Source organism: Poecilia latipinna, unplaced genomic scaffold, assembly GCF_001443285.1.
Source record: "Poecilia latipinna isolate Pla-1442-1.1 unplaced genomic scaffold, P_latipinna-1.0 Scaffold1227, whole genome shotgun sequence".
NCBI lineage: Eukaryota > Metazoa > Chordata > Actinopteri > Cyprinodontiformes > Poeciliidae > Poecilia > Poecilia latipinna.
Genome location: NW_015113843.1, coordinates 91,759 through 113,256, shown reverse-complemented (window position 1 = coordinate 113,256; position 21,498 = coordinate 91,759). Strand labels below are relative to the sequence as shown.

Sequence of the window (21,498 nt, the reverse complement as noted above, 5' to 3'; positions counted from 1 at the left end):
GAAACATGTTCTGTCCAGACATGGAGTGAAAGGTCACTCAGGGAGGAGAAGCCATGCCTCTTACAGAAACAGTAAAGGCAGATTACACTCTGCACATGCACACAGGAACAAAGACCTGAACATCTGGAGTTTTGCCCTGACGACACTAAAAAACAACCATGGATCAGCAAAATGAAAGGGAGGATACCTGAACACCATCCTGTATGATTTATGGCAGCATCATGCTATATGGGTGATTTTCTGCAGGAGGAACTGGTGCACTTTAGTGGACATTGTGGGACAATTTCCTCTGGTCCCTCAGTGGAGCAGCTACCATGTTTCAGTGAGCTTCATGCGGCCTGATGTGACAGCGAGGCAAACTGATCCAGACCTGAAACACATTCTACCCAACACACTCTGAGAGCTCAAGAAAATCTCTTATTATTTTGACATTTAGCAAATGGAAATATGTTTGGTAAACATGAAATGTTTAATCTGATTCCATATCCGACAGTGCGGAATAAAAACGTGTGTGTGTTTTAATGTGTACATGTGACCTGAACCAAAGCACATTAGAGGCCATGGAGCAGACCCCGGCCCCCCAGTCCGCCTCCAGCTTCTCAGCTCCATCTGTTTACTCTTCACATATTTCTGTCTACTAGAATCCATCCAAACTGAGATGGTGGAGCTTCACAGGAACATTCTGATCCTCAAACACAGACTGAGCTCTGTCCTGCTGGGTGGGTGGATCCCTCTGACGCTCTGGGAACAAGATCCAGGATCCTCTTTGGACCTGAGCACTGCCAGATGCAGATTCATCTGGACCTGAGGCCGAGGACAGGAGCTGCTCCCTGTCCAGCTGCTGCTCTGTAAACACATCTGGAGGCCGACTGCAGCTCACTCCCAGATATTAGGCAGAAATAAGCAACGAGGTGCAGCAACAGAAAAACAAGCTGTCAGACGCTGCAGCATCTCCAAACATCCCGACACTCTCATACAGTTTGAATTATTGACCAAAGGAGCCAGGAGTTATTCATTTACTAGAACTGTATAATGAAAAATATGCAGATGCTCAACATTGTTATTGTATGAAATTATGTTCAATACATTTTTTGTAAATAAAGTTTCAGTGTTTTTCTCAGACTTGTTTTGAACCACTTGGTGAGACAGGAATCTTAGAATGACATTCACTCACATCAACCTTTTTTATATTTTGAACTTTAATAATTTTTTTAAAAGGACCTTAATCCACCAAGCACAGCAGCTGAGGAAGAAGAACACTGCACCGTTTGGAGACGGACGGACAGATGGACGGACTGTAAAACAGCACTTTCAGCTTTGAGCTAAGGAGTAAGATGACTTTAAGTCGTTTCTTATCCTGAAGGTTTCGAGTGTCATTTTAATATGGCAGAAGCAGAGATGATGCATGGAGCTGTGTTAGGAATGTCTGGGATTCCCAGCTGCCCTGTAAACAATCTGCTGTAATAAATAATGGTGATATTTTGTTTTCCTGTGTAAATATGAGCCAGCATGTCTCCATGAAGTCCACCATGGACTCCAGATGGGAACAAAGCAGGCTGCTGGCTCAAGAGCTCTGCACAGTTTATCCGTGATGCTCTTATCACTTTCAGATAGTTCTGATGTTCTCTGTATGTGACTGATGTGAGTAAATCCTACCGCTGACTGAGCTGTTCAGGTCAGAACATTCTGACCTCGCTGCCTGAAGTGCAGGGTGGATGGGTGTGTGTGGAGGGGAGCTTAGGAGTCACATGACCTCCGATAGGTGGACGCAGTTGAAGCTTGTTTTTAGTCAGTCTCTCATCAAACACTAGAAAGCAGTAGAAATACAGCTTTAATAAGAACTACTTCAGGCCGACCTGCATTGATTATTTTTATTTTATAGATTACTTCTTGTTTCTATATAATGCTGCTCCTAATGTGGTTCTGCATTAGATTTTTATTTGCAAACATGTTCCTGTAGGGGGCGCCACATACAGACTCCAGTCGGAGTTCTCTCTCTGCCTTTCCTCTCGTCCGGCAGTTACTAATAAGTAAAGGCCACTAGTGCCAATAAAACTTAAAAAAGCAAGAAGTTCTTAAAGGGACGGTTCAGGCTTCTCTTGGATTTGTTTAAAATGGATTTCTGTCTTAGAAAAGTCATAACTAATATTAATGGATTTCATTCAGTTTTGTGATGCATGACTTTCTGAAGCGGGAAACTACAGTGTGTTGAAGTGACTCCATGCACTGCTAGACTGAATAACATCAGGGTCACATTATGTCTGTGACTTTTGAACATACTCCAGCCCATTGGTTAGCACTGCTGCTTAGCAACAAGGTCCTTGGTTCAAATCCTGGTCCGTGGACTTTCTTCATATGGCTATAAATTGGTCCCTAAAATTGCTCCTGTAGGTGTGTGTGTGTGTGTGTGGGCGTGTGTGTGTGTGTGTGTGTGTGTGTGTGTGAGTGACTGGTGACCTGTCCCAGGTATTCCCTTCTAATCCAGGGATAATAGCTGGAGAATGTTATGGACAACAGATGGAGGCTCCATTCTACTAAAAGATGTTTCATCCATTAAAGATGTGGATTAATGAACTGCGTCTTTGTTGAAATGACCAAATGTTGGTTTGAAGCTTTCAGCTAAAAAGAGTTCAGGTATGTTTGGACTGGAACATTTTGTCTTCCTGGAACTCATCTTCCCAGAATATTAACTGGACATGTTTCCGCTGTGAACCCAGAGGACTGAGGGGCGGCAGACAGAAACTCTCTTTATCAGAAGTCAGGAACATCAGACCGTACATCTGTTCCAATTGATCCCAGTTATTAATCCTCCTAATTCAGATTATTCGAATTTGTTTAAAAAGTTTTCTACATCATTGACTTGCAGCCTCCACTCCTAGATGAGCATAAAGTGACAACCGCTTACATTGTCATTGACTTTACTGCAATGCCTTATACAGAGCATGCATGTAGCAACAGTGGAGAGGAAAAACTCCCCTTTAACAGGAAGAAACCTCCAGCAGAACCAGAACCTGGATCAGAATACGCAGTAGGTTAGAGAAGGCAGAGCAGAAACGACAAAAAAAAAAAACAGCAGTGATCCAGAGGAGTGAAAAAGTATCAGCTGCAGTCGCTTCTTTTGTGGCTTCATGAAGGAAATAAGCAGAAACTCAGAGTTGGTTTCCATGAACTCAGGATGAAACAGAAAGACTAGCAACTAAAGCTCAGTCAGGGGCTTTTCATTTTGCCAGGTACATCATCTCTAGGATCTAATCTCTAATGACTTAGAGGAAGTTAACGCTGACAAATATTTCATAAAGTCTGAGAGCCTTAACACGAGCATCAGGATCAGCTATTTGTTTCTTAATCTTAACAATAATGATTCACATGGATTGTAACTGTTTTGTGGCAAAAGGAAAAAAAAAGAAAAACAAATATACTAATTTAAAGATTTATTCCCTCCTTTGTTTTGTTTTGTCCCTCTGCAAAACCTTTAAAAGTTCCACATGAAATTTCAGGTAAATGAAAAGCTGCATTTCCATGCAGCTTTTCATTTGGGGTGTTGCAGTGCTGAGTTCACCTTTTTTTATATGAAATGAACAGTTTTAGCTGTCCAAATTCATATTTGGTCATAATTCAATTATTTTTTATATTAGTTTTGAAAAGACCACAAAAATAAATCATACAAGTAAATGTTGGACTGAATCTCTATAAACTGTTCAATGTGAGGCTGATGGCAGCTTAGAGATAAAATATCGTTTGGTACCAAATTATATTTTTATATAAATCAGAGCTGATTAAAGTGGTAGGAATCTGACTCTCCATATCCAATGGTTAGAGAGAACATTTCCATCTCATCAATTCTAGCTCTTCTAAAAGTTTTACTTCCCAAGAAACAAAGCAAACAGGAAGTAAATAGATACGATGTCACACCTCTTACTTCCTATTATCTTATACTGCCTTTAATTAGAAGTCAAACACATGAGCGGTGTCCCTGAGCAGAAAACACCAGCACTTCTTCACTGATGTTCAGTCAGTGCTTCTGTCAGGTACACAGTTTGGCTGAAAATGGAAAATACATTCATACATTCTGACAACCTGGTGGCCATGAAAAGATCAGAAGTTTACACACACACCCACAATTTCTCTGAGGACAGAGATCAGGGCTTTGGAACGGCCACAACAGAACGTTGACCTATTGACCTGTTGACCTGCAGCCTCTCTCTCTCCTGAGGGACATCGTCCTTCTGGACTGGTTTGAACTTCCTGGTTGACGTCTTTAGATGTTGCAATATTTTCCACATAATGTTTTTCCTCATGATGCCATATATTTAATAAAGTGGACCAGTTTCTCAAACAGCAAAACAACCCCACAGCATGACACTACCACCCCCATACTTCACAGTTAGGATGGTACAACAACAGTCATGTCCAAATAGTTCCACCTTAGTTTCATCAGATCACAGGTCATGTCTCCATAAATGAACAGGACATGGCTCTGTGTCGCAGTGGATATTTGTAAACTATAATCTAGCTTTTCAGGTTCCATTTGCAGTAATGGCCTCCTGCTCTCTTGCCTTTCAGCCCATGTTGCTTTAGAATACGTTTCTCTGTGGATAATGTCTGCCTCACCAGCTTCAGCAGCATTTTTTTATCTACTGAATATATGTGGTTTCAACTGTAAATGATTTGTAATAGAGAATAAAAACTAATCTGATGCAGACAAAACAGCAAAACCAGCTCTATTGCTTGTAAATTTCTATTCATTTCCACATTCTCATCACCTCGTCTGCTGACCATCATCACTGATGGATGAAGTTGTTCCTTGTTCGGTTTAACAGCTGTAGCAAATCTTAGGATTTCCTCAGATAAGAGCATAATACTTCATTAATGACTACTTTAGAAAAAAAAAGTTTTTGTTCATGATTTTTTTGAACAGTATAGGACAGATTGTGATGCCTGTCAGGATGCGGTGGTTGGAACATCTGAATGTGTTTGAGCCGCAGCACAGAGGAAAACATTTAATCAGAGTCTCAGTGTTCTTCTCTTTAGACGCCATCATGCTCAGCAGGGTCTGCATCCATTCTGCAGACCACAGAAATGATCCACCGAATATCAATTTTCAAATCCATAAGCTGATAAATTCACTCAGATTGCATGAAAAGGATCACTGATACAGTGTTAGTGAACTGAAGGCTTTTGTGGGACTCAACATGAAGAACCTGACCTGACAGTAACTGAACCCACAGATGAAGCTCAAGTCTGCACATCGGCTGTACAACAGCTGAACGTGGTTCTACAACAATATGATGTAGATGTATTCAGCCGGAACCTACTGCCAGAAAAACAACCACATGATCTCTGTGTCCCTGTTTGAGGGTCACAGAAGTGGACTTCCTGCAGAGCAGAAATCCTCTCTGATCCCTGCTGGTGAGGAACAAACATCTCTCTCCCTCAGCTTGAAGCTCTGCTTTAGCTCTTTGGAACATTTGGCTTCCATATTCAGGAAGCAAAGCTCTGCAGTGTCAGGGACTGAGCTTTAAAAAGCAGCATTGAATCTACCAGAACAGACATTATTTACATACTGAAGGTGTTCTGCTGATTTAGATGCACATTTCTAATCAGGCCAGTCTGAATCCTAGGAGCAGCTGTATTGGTAGCATCAATGTGTTGGAGGAATGTGTTGGTCCTGAAGGTTTAGCAGGATCATGTCCTGTTACCTGAAAAGCCTCAGCTGCATCATGCTGTGTTCTCTCTCCAGCTGCCAGCAGACGGACTGCTGAATGCTGTCATGCTGCCTGTTCCTCTTTTTTAAAGAAAACTACAAAGAGCTCAGAAATCACGAGGTGTTCTGTAGTCAGTTTCTGTTCCTGAGTTTGTCTTTGAAACGATCAGTGACAAGATTAAACTACCCATCACTCTACTTTCATTTCCCCATTTTATTATCGCTGCACAGACCAGGAATAACTTAGTTTATCAAGTTTTTAAAGTCATATAAATTCTACACTGTCATCATTAAAGGTGGAGCCACACTGGAAAAGCTGTCAAGCTTAATTCACTGAGTAAAAAACATTATCTAGGTGAATTCCAATAAGATTCTGTTTATTTTTATAGCACCAATTCTCAACAGGTCATTTCAGTTGATCCTAGTTATCAACTGAGTTAACGCTGCCATCAGCTAATCGTTCTCATTCTCCCATCAACTTTTTACTTTCATAAATATAGAAAATAATCCAACATGTTCATCTGTTTTTGCTCTTTCTTCTCAACCCTCCAGTCAGTCTTGGCAGACTACTGCTAGTTTTCACTGATCCTGGCTCTGGTTCTGCTGGACGTTTCTTCCTGTTAAATGTGTGATTTTCCTCTCCACTGTTGCCCCCTGCTGATCAGGAGGAATGAGTGCTACAAGTCCATGACTCAATAGAACCTAGTGCAAAATATTTGTGAAGTGATTCAAGTCATAATACAATTATATTCGATTTACTTTATTTAATGACATGAAATGCTACTAAACTACTCAATACTTTTTGAAAGACATTGTTAGCACACAGCCACAGAGGTGTGAAAAGTTTAAGTTCAGTTTAAAGGTGGAATCCCCTCTTTCTGAGTGGAAGTCATCTCTTTCTGTTTCTTTATTTAAGCTTACTTCTGGCTGATGCCATCTTGTCTTCAGGAGGTCCAAATAATTTTCAGTTGTGTTTAAAGGTTTTCAAACCCAGGGAGACTTTCTGACATTTTAGCATTTTCAAAGAAAAATGAACAACATGGAACAAGGTCTGACATAAGTTTTACCTGATAACTTACACAAAGGCTGCAACATCGGGTTAAAATGTCTGCTAACACTAACCATCCATCAGACTTTAATCAAGAAGAGGGAAATTAGGGATCCTGTTGAAAGCAAGGATGTGTTCAAGTTCAGGGTCTGCATCCTTCGAAGGCTGCCTTTGATCACTGTGATGCAACGAAGGCTTTCTAAATTACAAGGCTCCAAGCGAGGTTCACAACTACTTCCTTCGTTTCTCTGGATTCGAAGGAGGAGTCTGGTGTATTCTTCACAGAGATAGAGTGGGAGAGGAGTACAGTATTAAAGATTAGTATATTGGAATCTGATGGAAAGGAAATTAAAAGCTTGAAGTGGTTTTTGTAGCTCCTTTTTGTGGTCATTAAAGGTTGTGGCACATGCCAACAGGCTCTTTGAAGGACATAGCCCTGAATTTGGACAGAAAGAAGAAATAAATATCCAAAATTCCAGCCACATCTATCAGAATTAAGTATCTTCACTTGATACAGAACTCCATGAAAAACAGTTTGGCTTTTTTTTTTTTAAGTCGTACAATAACGAGGAACATGAAAAAAGTGAGGTTGATGCTGGAGTCACCAGAAGAAAGGCGCCTGCTTGGACTATACCAACCAGCAGAGAGAAGCCAGAAACCTGGTGAGAGCAAAGTCAAGCTTTAAGGGTCAACAAGGCCTGTGATGGGAGGCGCTATGTTCCTACCATACATCTCAGAGCTGGAACGCAGACAGACGGGGTGAAAATATTCAGCAGTGGAGAATGTTTGTCATGAAGAGTTAGAAGCTTCAGAATCAAAAAATAAATCCTTCACCCAAACAAGATTCCAGGGTGTTGAAGGGGACAATACTATAATTTAAGAACACGAGTATGTCAGTTTTAGTTTGGGTCATGATTTACAATAAATAGTTTTACCAAAACTATCAATCATGAGACACTCTAGTATTTGTATTAATCTTTTGAGAAGTGCTTTACAAAACTAAGCTGAATGTTGTCCTGCTCCGTCTCGCCCTCCTTCCAGCCCCGGGTGGCTGGATGAGGTGGGTGGAAATCCCAACATTGGTTCTCTCTTTCTGTAAAGGAAAGAAGCCACCCTGGACCAGCCCTCCCTTAAGCCACGGCCAGACATGATTTACATTTTCATTAAGCGCACAAGGAAATAAATGCTTGGGAGTATCTGCATCTAGAACTTGTTGTGAAATAATTCCAGACTAATAATGATGGAGGAGCCCAGGAATGTCCCCAAGGCTGGATTCCTCTGCAGAAACTGCAGGGACTGCAGCTGCATCATTGTGGGCATGGTTTTCCCACACCACAGCCTCATTAGGCATTCATGGAGCAACGAGTCTGATGACAGTCATGAAAACCTGGGAGACGAGATCAAACAGGCCTTATTTCCTATTGCAACACTACAAAAACTGCAGACACACCCACATCACTGAGCCACAACACTTTATTCAACAAAGTCATTTAGAAAAAGGAACAGCAACATGTGACTTAAGATGGCCGACAAGAGAGCTGCTCCCATTTTATGACGCTGCCATGACGACCTGAGCGGCTTCTGGTCTGTTAGAAAGGCCTGAAACAAACAGCCTTTGCACCATCACACACCTGAAGGACGCTACCCACACACACACAGGCTTCTTTCTCTCTACTTCTTTCTCTCACGCACACACGCACACACACAGAACAAGGGGAACATCTAAAGCAGACTGCAGATCTATCTTTGGTGAGAAGTTTAAAAATAGGTTTGCAAAAATGAAGAAACAAAGGGCTATGTCATGACTACTGATGCGGTTATACAATCTTTTCAATATACATTGTTCAAAAATCAGAAGGTAGAAAAGAGAGCCTGCAAATTCAATAAATTAGAAAACAAATAGTGAATTGCAGATATCAAATCCAGCAGTAGAGTTTAAAAAAAAATCATAAAAAACTGAAATATATAAAAAAAGGAAAAAATGGTAACAGTGTAACAACATCTAACCAAAAAAAAAAAAAAAAAAAGAAGGAAAAAAAGACACTGGAAGTCTAACAGAACAGCTCTGATTGGACGTTTGGCTGGGATCATGTTCAGGCTCGGCCTTGTGTAAACATTTCCAATCAGGAGGGGAATTCTGCTCCGAGTACTCTTGGTTGATAAAGTACACACACCAGACAAACAGAACGCGTTACAAGCATGACTGTGTACTTCCTGAGGTACACACAACCAACCGCTGCGTCCTCAGCACTGATGGAACCTGTCAGTGGAGAAGAGCCTCAGGTTCTGGTTAGCACCCACCAACGCTCCTCCTATGATCAACAACATGAGTCCAGGCTGCCTATGTGAAAAACAGTCAAACAACGCCGAACGGGAAGTCTTTCACTGCAGTAAAAATAAATAGATAAAAAGTGAGTTGTAAAGCGGAAGTGAACGGCCATGGTGTGTTTTCATCATGCTGTCCTGACCGAGGCATTGCTGCTGGCCAGCTTCCCGAAGCCGTGGTCGTTCTTCTCCAGCCAGAGCTCAGATAGCTGTTGGGTGGAGCCATACGACGAGGCCTTGGAGCCCAGGCACATCTTGTACTGCTTCGCCTCCAGGTTGGGGTCACATATGACCGGGTGGTGGACGTGCACAATCCCCGTGTCCGTACTTCTGAACAGCTTGATCCCCGACTGGACAAATTTATTATAAAGGTCGACGTCCTCTAGCCCCCACCCCTGTATGGAGGTGTCAAAGCCCCCGGCTCGGACCAAGTCCCCCTTATAGACGCAGACAATCCCAAAGCCGTAGGTCCTCCATAGCCCCGTTTTGGAGGTGAAAACATAGTGGTTGTTGCTGGGGACCTTCCCAGAATACACCACTTTGGGGTCATACTGGCTGAAGATGATGGGGAAGTAGGCCTGCTCCCCCAAGGCAGTGTTGGTCCGGCAGCGCTTCAGGAAGTCGCTGGAGAAGAGCAGATCTACGTCACAGTAGAAGAGCAAGGAGTCGTTGGAGAAATGCAGGGAGCCCACTTCCAGAGCCAGAGCCCTGGAGAAGGAGCCGGCGACAGGCTTTATCTCCATGTCAGCTCTGGGGTACTTCAGGTGGTACTCCCTCATCAGCTCCACCTGCTTGACCCGTTCAGTGTTATTGTCCGTGCTGAACAGCAGAATCAGCACCTTTACATTCAGGTTGGGGATCAAGCAAACTTTCTCAAAGTTAGCCATGAAACGCACAAAGATGTCGTAGCGGCCCGACAACGGCACCAGGATGTTAACTTTGCTTTCTTTGGGCTCCCTCTGGTCCTGTCCTGAACTAGTGAGCTTGAAAGGCACCAGCATTTTCAGAGAGTTGGACAGAAAGGACAGTGAGTCGGACTCCTGGTTGATGTGGCTAGCAAGAGCCCTGGCATCCATCTCGTCTTCTTCCCTGAACTGGATCTGGCTGAAGGTCTGCTGAAGGTAAGCATGTCTCCTCACAGGAACCGTCATGGTCTTCCCTTTGTGCTTCTTGTACAGCAAAAGCAGATCCAGCACGTATTCTGCCCCGTACAGCGGGTTGACCCGTCGGTAGCCGTACTGAATTTCTTTGAAATCGATGACCCTGCCTCGCGTTTTGGCATTGGCATTAATCATTTCCATCACCTGCATGATGATGTCGTCCAGAGCCTGCCTCTGAGAGGAGTCCATCCCACGGCGGGGTGGCTGGCTGTCCGAGGAAGAGAACAGGTACTTCCCAGTCAGGAACTCCCATTCCAGGACTTCATCTCGTTGATGGGGATGAAAGCGCATGAAGGACGGAGGAATGCCCAGCTGGAGGTCCTCTCGGGTGGGCTCGGCTGCTCCATAGCGCCCCATCTGGACGATCTCTCGGTGCAACTGAATGGTTCTGTGGCGCAGGTCTGCGATCTTGCGGCTGAGCAGGTAGCTGTGCAGGCGGTACTGGTAGGGTGGGTTCTTGTTGGGGTGCAGAGTGATGGCTCGATGGATCTTGCTATTATGGAGATCTCGTATGTAGCCTTTCTTGTTTGGTTCATAGTTCTCATAGAAGAGTTGCTGCATCTGTAAAGACAGGAGACAGTTTGCTGTCAGAACAGTTCAGGTTCAAATTCAGGTCACATTGCAACAGTCTCCGTCTGTCCACATAGACCACTGAACATGAGGAGACGGAGAACTAATTCTCTCCTTACTGTCTCCAGACCAGACCAGACATGAATAATGCAGCTGGCAGTGGAATATGAAAAATAAACCTAAGGAAACCAGGGCAAGTACAAACACACACTGAAAATACACTTCATTAGGAGAGCAGTGAACCAGCAGGGACTAAAGTGTTGAAAACAGATTTTACTGCTTAAATAAGGGGTGTCAATACTTCTGGAATTTTGCACCAAATCCAGATCCAAAATGTATCAATAAAACCTATTCAACCGTTAAATAGCTGCCTCTTCGTTGAATAAATTCTTCTTTTCACGTTGATTACTCCCTCCAGGATTTCATGATTGTTTTTGTAAATTTTTGCAACCAAAATCTAAATTTTCAAGTAATTTTGCAATATTTACACTGGTATGACTTTGTTACGTTTATCGTATCGATCACAGAGTATAACTTAACAAGCCAGGCCGAGTCAGCAGTGTAGTAGAAGTAAGAAACACTGCCACCAGCAGGTGGGAGTTAGCATCACTCAAATCCAATGTTTCTGACCATTTTTGGGGAAAATTTGCAATACAGTAAACTCAAAATTATGAATTTGTGTGAAAAAAACAACAATCTGATGAAAACAGAAGCACCAGACCATTGGTGCTCCAGCTGTGTGAAGTTCCCTGCACAGCCTTCACAGAGAGAAGCTCTCCTCTAGACATGTTGCCATGGTTTCATGAAAGCTCCAAGCAGCTTCCAGCTGCGGTCCAGGCTGAGGTCACAGCCGTGACCTTGTCCGGCCGTGTAGACTCACAGACTAGACACAAGCTCCATGTTGCCAATGTTTTGCATGACATTTTTACAATGCCATGTTTTTCCTGATGTATCTGAGTTGATAGTGATGTTGGATGAAAGCCCAAATGCCACCCAGCAGGGTCATCAGCTGGCAGCCAGCTGGTCACAACCCCCCACCTCCCTCCCCCCATAGCTTTAGTCATGAGGCTGATTCTTCACTGCTGCAGTCATTAGTTTCATTTCTTCACACTCATTAATCTCACGTCATTTCTTCACTTTTCGTCACTTTTCTAATCTGAGGGAAAACTGTTCCGGGAAGCTGAAGACTGAACTTTTTATTTCAGATGTTAAAACGCCTTAAAGGCTTAGCTTGTTTATTTTATGTGGGCTTGTGTGGAGTAGATGATGGTAAAAAATATTGTACTCGCAGAAGCCAGCAGACTCAACATGACCTCAGCAGACAGCTACTGCAACAACAAAGACATGAGGCTTTATTTCTGAGGAAACAGAAATAAAGCCTCATGTCAATCAGTGCCATAATGTTTGAAGATTTCTGTTTATTAGACCGACTTCTGAGCAGTGGGCGCTAAACCCTCCAATGAAAATTCCTCCCAGGTTCCCCAGACTGAGAAAGCTCTTTACATCACTCTGCTTTGGTTCAATTCAGACGCACTGGAGGGTTTTCAAGCACAAACCTCCTGATTGGGGTCATGGAACCCTAATCAGATTTAAGGGTGCCTTCACCCAGACCTGTTTGGTCCGCTTTAACCCAAGTCTGGTTGGTTTGGGGAGATGTGAATGTGGAATCAAACTTTGATGTGGACCAAAAAAGTGACTCTGGTCTGCTAGCCATCCTTGGTGTGGGTTCGGCTGAAGTGAACTCCAGTGCAGTTTGAATGCACATGTGTTGACATGTCATCTTCTTGGTGTTGACCAAGACCACTCCAAAAGTAGAAAGTGGACAATTCTTACAGGGCATTCTGGGTAAATACAACCCAAACAAACACACAAGTCTGGCACTAGTGGGAGAAAAGGCTTGTAGACTTTTATCAAAGACAAAAGAGAAATCCTCCAACCGCTAAGATCTGACACCACTACACTGTTTACGTCTCATGAAAAATGAAGTTGTGTTCAGTGTTTTCTTCAGAGGTTTTTGTGTTGTTTCCTTCAGTGGTTCTTGGTGCAGCGCCACCACAGGTGAGGAGTGGCATATTATGCTCAAAGGGTTTGACAGATTATTGTGGAAAAGAACCACAGCAGTTGGAAATGGAACAAATGATGCAGCTTTGGTCCCACTATCATGTGGGAAAACACCAGTTCTGTGTTCTAGGTGTGAGTTGGATAATATTTTGGTGCTAAAAGAAAAACTAAACTACATAACTCTGGGGTTGCAGCTCCACCAGCTGGGTCACAGGCCTCGCACACTCTGTGGCTGGGTTTAATCTGCAGGACAAAAAGCAGTCCCCCCCCAAAACACCCCTCCACCATCCAAACCTAATTGGAGACTGGCCGTCTACTAAACGCTGGTGATGTGTCCAAATTAATTTTCCGCTCCAGGAAAAGTTTCTCCCAGCAGGACAGCTCCACAGTGGGACTGGGATTGATCCACTTGGTGGGCAGCAGGACAGCATGTGACTAGGTCTAATTCAGACAGACATCCTGTGACTGTGACACCCAGTGGACCAACAGGATACACAGGATCTTTGATTGGCTTATAAAAGGCTTATAGGGTCAAATGATTCATAACACACAGATGCATCACTTCATTCCACAGAAGCAGCAGCTCATCAATGTTCACAGCTACAGAAAACAGGAAGTAGATAAGTCTGCTGATGAGAAATAGATGTGCATAATGACCACTCTGAGCACCTTACTCCAGAACCACACACACAGATCAGTAGACAACCTGGATAAAGCGCCTTGCCCAGGGGCACATGGACATGTGGCAGGAGAGATCTGGACTCAAACCCCCAACCTGGATTCAAAAACAACTCTTCCCACTGAGCTCAATAGGTGGCAGCTCCCACAGTTGCCACCTATCAACAGTTACTATGTCAACACAGCAACTAGGGGTGGGCATTTTCCATACAATTTATTATTTATTGTAGAAAAATTTGATTAATGACACTGAATAAAAAACAAAACTGACAGTATTTTCGGAAAAGTTAGCTTTACCATTTTCTCCACTGTTCCACAAGAGCACCACTAAATATCAATAAGTTTGAAAATATGAATAAATGAAGTCTCTATATGCAGTTTAGTGATATAAATCTTTAAATAAGAGGCATCAAGAATTAAAAAGCATTGTGTTTGAACATTTTCTTATATTTTACTTTTAGTAAGCTGCAAAAAACAAGTGAAAAAGCAGTTGGTGTGGATGTTCCCCAAAGGACAAACTGAGGAAGCAAAGCTTCACATCCTCAGGAAGAAGTATTCCACTGGTTCCAACATGTTCCTGTCAGGCTTGTAGCAATAAATCAATAAATCAATTCATCACACGGCACATTAAAACAACTTCAGTAATTTCTATTTATGAGTTATTGCGTTTCTTATTCTCTTTCTAAACACTGGATGATAAAAGTCTTCAGTCTGGTGCTTTGGTCTCAATCAGTCCTTTTTTTAAAGGACAGTTCTGTTTACAGAGATTTCACTTCATAATTAATTTTATTTGTTGTTTTGTTTATTTATTTTGGATATCTAGCATATATTCCAGTTCCAATGTTAAATGTTCATTAGAATTTAAAGTTTATTGGTTTTTGAGAATGTGTTGTTGCATTATGTCTTTGCCATTATATTACTTTAAAATGGTCTCAAAATGACAATATTATTATTCATAGCAAAAACTTCTGGGACAATTTATCATCCAGCAAAATGTGTTATTGTGGGAAAACAGCTTGTTATAGTGGGCTCAGCAGGAGAGATCTGCCTGGTACCTTTACAAACCAGAGACTGGTGGAGGACAGGTTTGGGCCATTAATGATTTACTGTGACTCAGATTTTGACCAACTCCAGGTAGAACAGAGAAGAAGACAGGACGTTAGAAACATGCTCTCTGATCAGAACCATCTAACTCAACAAACCAGTCCCAGAAAGACAGCTCATAGCTCAGTTTGCTATGAACTAAGCAAACATAATGCCTTGCTTATTTCATAGTTTATTCAAAACAAATCTGAACAGCTCAATGAAAAACACAACACAGGGGTGCTGAGGTGGTGCAGGAGTTAAGCACAACCCACATATGAAGGCCTTCGTCCTTGATGTGGCGTTAGGGTCGATTCCCTGCAGCATGTCTTCCCCCTTCTCTCATTACCCATTTTCCTGTCAATTCACTATCAAATAAAGGCCACTAGAGCCAATAAAACCTTTTAAAGAAAAACACAACAGTAAAGTGACAGAGTTTGTCAGAGTTCCCGTTGTAGCTGAAACCTAAACCCTAAATTATAGAGGGAGAAGCTCTCCATTCATCTGTTTCATCCCACAATACAAGAGTCATTATCTTGATTTATGTCATTATTACTCTGTGTTGCACTGGATATCTTATTACCCCAGGATTAATAAAAGCAGGTTCTTTGGGTTTGTGTGTTGTGTAAATATTAAAATAGTCTTGATGGCAGAAAAGAGCCTTTGTTCCTTAAAGCCACCTGGTTTTATCTGCTCATGTTCCCAGGGGGAGATGGGAGATAAGCTCAAGAACCAAAGAGAGCAATGGACTCAAGAACCAAAGAGAGCAACGCCTGCAAGAATAAAAGCCTCTCTCACATTACCACCCAAAGCTCTGGCAAAGTCTGAAGCACTGAAATCAGGCTGGACAGAGCAGAGGCCTCACTGCTGCAGCATGCATACAATTAGAACCTAGGGATGGGCAATAAATCAATAATAATCATCATGACAGACATCATCAACATCAATAGGTAATCTGATTTTACTGATCTCTGATCCAGAACCACAAAGCCTTCTGGGAGATGTAGGCAGAGGAAAGACTTTAGCTGCTCAGCCTCTCACAGCTACCTAAGAAAAGTAGATAGCATCAACTAACTCACTCTCTCTTTGGTTACCTAACAACAACAGCATGGAATGAAAGGAGAAAATGAGAACAGCAGCTGGAGAGGAAGCTGAAGATAAAACAGGGGCAGGACAAAAAGCAGTCCCCCCCCCAAAACACCCCTCCACCATCCAAATATCTGACAGAATTTCAGATATTTAAAAGAAAAAAAAAACTTATTATTGTTATTGACTGATACTAAACCCCTTATATTGTGATATCATCCAAAATAATGAAATAACATGTCAGAGCATGTTCTTTCATTATCCAATTAAAATGTTCCAGAAAAATGTCAAAAAGAAAAAAGGGGGAAACCTCTAATTTGTGAATTAGTCGAGCCTGGTGCAACTGCTGCGTAACTGCAGCTGCAGCAGGTTTGTGGAGCTGCTGCAGCCCAGAGAGCAACCAGATAGTGAGAGTTGCCAAGGGAGGTAAATACATGGTGTAGCAACATTTGGTGACAACTCTTTCCACACATGTACACAAAGATCAATGAGTCAAAGCCTACAATCTGGAGCCGAGGCCCCGCCCAGCATTACCCCTCCACTGCAAAAAAATCAGCTCTTTCTGAGGTCCACTCTTTCATTTCAGCACGCAGTTACAGAGCTGGAGCCAGAGCGTGTGTAAACAGGTGCAGGGTGTGTGAAGCAGGTAAAACACAGCCTCCAGTTCTCACAACCTCACTGGAATGTAGAAGTCTGGTTCATATGTTACCGATTACATCCGACTGTTCCAGAACCCGCCGATGGTGGAGACAGTGGAGGTTTATCAGTCGGTTCAATTCCTGCTCCATCTGCCTCTGACATTGTGTCCTTGGGCAAGACACTCCACCCATGTTGCCTGCTGGTGGTGGTTGGTGCATGGCAGCCCCACCTCTGTCAGACTGTGGCTACCATTGATTAGCTTGCCGAATGTCGTGTGGCCTGTACTTGATAAAGCACTGTACAAGTACAAGCTATTTACAGGTCATGGAAGGCAATGTGCTGCATTAATGTCTCAGCTCCACCGCATTGTTGTTTTTGGTAATGCCAAAAAGTCGGCTTCATAAAAAGTTTCAATATAAAAACAGATCTTAAGAAATAGCAGACAAAAATCTACAATTGATGTCATCCAGAAGATGTTTCTGTGAAACATGGTCTCTGGTGTCCAGAAGATGATCTGTTAACATGACATGAAGGTCATGTCTGTGATACAGCAACAGACTTCAGTCAGAGGCTTCTTCAGATTAGCTGCAAGACTGACTACTACCAGAGACCCTCCCTGACCACAATGACTCTTTAAGATACTTAGATGATATGAGTAATGGCATTTAATTTCCCTTTGAGATCAATAAAGTATTTTTGAATTGAATCATCATCATTTTACTGTGAACATTTCACATTACCATCCTCACTTCTTTATTCCAAAACACAGCAAACAGTAGCGTTACACTGGAGAAAAACTGAATTTCTTATTGCTGATTAAACGTTTTAAGCCGTCTGTGAATTAGTCAGGCATCCACATGTCTCCATCAGGTGCTTGATTTTGCAGTGGTAGCTCCCAGGCTCTGGTAGATATCAGCCCTCTGCTGTGGGGCCTCCACGCTCTTCAACAAACTGGTTTTGATTTAAAATATGTTTTATTGATGGGTGGTTTAGTGTTTTGCTCTGGTTGAGAAGAATGTTGTAGTATTCATTTTGAGAGGCTCAGTAGGTGTAAACCTATGAGACTCGGTCTGTTCAGTGTGTGAGTGTGTCGAAGGATGCAGAGAGGTGTGTTTAGCGAGGCCTTTGCTTTATAAGGCCATGACACCAGCAGGTTTGCTCTGTGGTGTTCTTGCATATCAGACCAGCTAATAATAGCAATACAAGTGGACCACTGCCTCTTCACCATGTAAGCTAGTTTTCCACTAACCACCCACTAAGCTTTAATTAATTAATTGCACAATAAATTAAAATCTCCATTTGGTGAGCAGTCATTAAACAGATGCTCCCCTTTAAAGCTATAGCATGTAACTTTTATTTAAAAAATTCTTACATATTTGTTAAAGCTGTCACCATGTTGAAACAGTTTATTATTATTGTTTTATTATTATTTTTAACTCCTGTCTTACCTTTCTAAGCTGAATTATGAATATTTTATTAAATGCAATTGTGGTTTCAGAGACTTCATAATCCGTTTTAATTATTGTTTATACATTTTGGACATTTAAATTGTTTTATGGTCTCTTTAAATGGTCTTTAGAAGGTAATGCTTTTTTTTTATCTTTCAGATAGTGTACTTGCATTAATATGGCATTATAATTAAATTAGCTGAAAAGGGTCTCAAAATTATGGAAGCCCACTTCCGCCATGAAAGAAAAAATAAAAGAACAGGAAGTCATAATTTCGACTTTCAAAGTCATAATTATGATATTCAAAATCATAATTTTGACTTTCAAAGTCATAATTATGATATTCAAAGTCATCATTTTGACTTTCAAAGTCATAATTATGAGATTCAAAGTCATAATTTCGACTGTCAAGGTCATAATTATGCGAATCAAAGTCATAATTTCGACTTTCAAAGTCATAATTATGAGATTCAAAGTCATAATTATGAGATTCAAAGTCATAATTATGAGATTCAAAGTCATAATTATGAGATTCGAAATTATGACTTTGAAAGTCGAAATTATGACTTTGAATCTCATAATTATGACTTTGAAAGTCGAAATTATGACTTTCTATTTTTTCTGCCATGGCGGAAATGGGCTTCCATACAAAATGACATCCAGGAAAATGTTTTATCAGGACAGGCCTAAGGGGCATTGACAAAGCTTTGTGCCTCTGATTTATTGAATCTCAAATCATTTCTGCTGCTATCAGCTTTTTGTTGGTGCAGCACGCAAACTGAATGCTGAACCTCAGAACTGGTGCATGTAGTAATCAGTTCCACGCCTAAAACAGCAGCAGTCTGCCAGAGGACATGCTGGGTGTGGGACTCTAATTACAACCCTGTCCCCGTTTGATCCCACCGACCTCACATCCACCCAGGCCCCAGGTTAGCACAGCTCCAGCTGTGTGCTGGGGTTAAAGCTACTGCTCCAGATGTGACCTGCAGCTGGCCTGGGGAATTATCTGCAGCTTCCTTCCAGCAGCCATGTGACAGCCACAGATTGGAAAGAAATATCTTCTAACCCCAAAAAGATGAAAGATCTCATTGTCTTGCTTGGTGGAGAGCTGGAGCACAGCTGCTTCTGCAAACATCTTCATCTGATCAAACTGTTCCTGTCATGGATGGTTTAGGTGGAGGGGGGATGGTGTTGATGGACAGCAGATAGCATCTAAACTGGGGGAGGTTATAGATGATGCTAACTCAGCTGCCAGTTGATGGTCCCATCCAGCAAAGTTCTGGCAGTCTTCCTCCAGAACCAAAGCCATCTACTGAGTTTTCTGGTTCTGACGGGCTTTAACAGAACCCTGGGTGGAGCTTTACGTCAGGGTCTGGTGACGGGCAGCAGATGTCCTGAAGTTCAGCTAGGCTGGAGTGGGGGGAGTGGCAAACGGTGCTAACTGGATTTACACAGCTTTGTACTATCTTGACGGCACGGTCCAGAAAGAGACCGTGCTGTCAAGATAGTACGGCACGGTCAACACACACACAAACCCACATGGTACCGCAGAGAACTTCAGCTGGGACTGGGTGAACAACACTCCTTCTGTTCTCCATCAGTCTATAAACATTGTGTCATGGTTTGTGCCCAGAATAAACCCAACAGGACCAAACAACCTTAGTGATGGAAAACCACATTCAGACAGAGAGTCAGGATGTGATCACTGGCTAACAATTCAATTCAATTCAAGAATACTTTATTGATCCAAAGGGAATCTGAATGTTGTTGCTGAATGTTGTTGTAACTCATATCATCAAAGTTCTTCAAAGAGTTTTGTGGATGATGATGGCTGTGAGCAGGAAAGACCTCCAGTAGCAGTCTGAGATACAGCAGATCTTAAGCAGCCTCTGACCAAAGCCACTGTTGTATCAGTGTGAGAAAGCAGAAGCTCAGGGTTTTATGACATATCATATCACACAAATGAATCCCTCCAGGAAGTTGCAATGGTAAATATAGCATATGGCACTTTTTCTGATCATTTTAACCACTTAAAGCGCTTTACACTGGAATCGCATTCACACTCACACATTTATACACCGATCGGTAGGCAATTTAGGGTTGGGTGCCTTGCCCAAGGGCACATTGACATGAGGCAGGAGGAAGCTGGAATTGAACCTACAACTTTCCGATTGGAAGACGACTATCCACACAGCCACAGTCACCCCAATCACAACTGTTCATGCAAATTCATAATTCGCAAATTTTGCATAGACTTAAAATTTTCACCAGTCATTGCAACTTTTCTGCAAATCTGACCAATCACCTCAATGTCTTATTATATATTAAATTATTTCAACACTGAAACTCAGCTGAACTTTGACCAGTCACAATTTCCTTCTTATTTAACTTTGTGTTTTATGAAAGTAGAACCTGCCAGATGAAAGCATGTGATGCTACACTGCAATTGATTTAAACCGCAGTTCTCCAACAGTTCTCCAAAACTGCATCCCAGAACCTTCAGAAAGCAGCAGCTAATACTCAATTACCCATTAAACAAAGTTTGTCCTGGTGAGGCAGCCGTAGTGGGTCAACAAAGTTTTATATATAATAAGGAGGTGGATGGGAAACAAGGAGCTGAGAGTTAATGGAGGTCAAGGTTTAACACAAAAAGCAAGAAAAGATGACTGAAAAATCCTGAACCTTTCCTGATTGGACTGGAAGCAGAGGAATGGTTTCTCTCCAGTGAGCCTTTATGTTTTCAATTAATTACTGATGCAAATCTATGTTTATATAAGTATGAATACACTTAAAAACCAGCAAAATATTTCAGTGTAATTCCCAGCAACTGGCAACATGACCATTTCCTGTAAGGTATGATGAGGTTACAATGGAGGAACCTCAAACAGACAACAGTTCAGCTGAAATAATCCATTTTGGCAACTATTTATTATTGAGTATCATTATTAGCATTAATAACCCTACTAATGACAACATATAGTTTGATCTGTTAGTGTTTACACAAACTAAAGTGAAAAACAGTGATTCCCTTGTTAAGAGCCCAGTTCTGTTGGGAAGCCATGAATCCTACAATACTTCGACATGTACCACCCACCTAAACATTGCTGCAGACAAAGCACATCTCGCTATGGCAACCACACTCTCCAACAGCCGTCGCCTCTCTCACCAGGACAATGTGCTCTGCCACTCTGTGAAACTTGCTAAGTAACGGCACAAAGACAGCCATAAGGCCCCCCACGGCCTGCAGGCTGGACAGATTCTGGACAGAACCTGTAGGAAATGTTAGAACAAGCTTCCCGACATAAACCCAACCCATCCTGGTGCAGCAAGTCAAGCCCTGCATGGTCCCAAGTCTCAGTAGGGGCTTCTAATGTTCTGGATAATCAGAACCCTGCTGACCCTACTGACGTTACAGATCCTACAGCAGACTCCATGCTAGCAAATAGCAAAGTCTCAAAGGTCCAACATACTGGACCTTTGAGTATGTTGACTGGATGTCGAACAGTCGACACCCAGTCATGTGGTTTCCGAACGTTTGCATATACTCACACCGACTAGGAGTTTTATCTTCCTAAGGGACTATATATATATATATATATATCAGATTATATATATCAGTGACGTGCGGTCAGGGGAGGCAAAGCCTCACCTATCGTCACAGAAAAATAATAATAATAAAATCATTTATATTGCTAT

The 21,498-nt window shown here is 42.2% G+C and overlaps 2 protein-coding genes across 2 annotated transcripts in view; one reads left to right on the top strand and one right to left on the bottom strand.

The window, feature by feature from the left end:
* The window catches only part of lrrk1 (leucine-rich repeat kinase 1), a 64,725-nt gene extending 63,603 nt beyond the window's left edge, over positions 1-1,122 (top strand). Inside the window, exon 39 of the mRNA XM_015054068.1 lies at positions 642-1,122. Coding sequence (XP_014909554.1) covers positions 642-657 — 16 coding nt within the window. The 3' untranslated portion in view covers positions 658-1,122. The remainder of the gene's footprint in view (positions 1-641) is intronic.
* Positions 1,123-8,207: 7,085 nt separating this feature from the next.
* chsy1 (chondroitin sulfate synthase 1) overlaps positions 8,208-21,498 on the bottom strand; it is a 38,509-nt gene continuing 25,218 nt past the window's right edge. Inside the window, exon 3 of the mRNA XM_015054069.1 lies at positions 8,208-10,798. Within this exon, the coding sequence (XP_014909555.1) occupies positions 9,206-10,798 (1,593 nt within the window). The 3' untranslated portion in view covers positions 8,208-9,205. The remainder of the gene's footprint in view (positions 10,799-21,498) is intronic.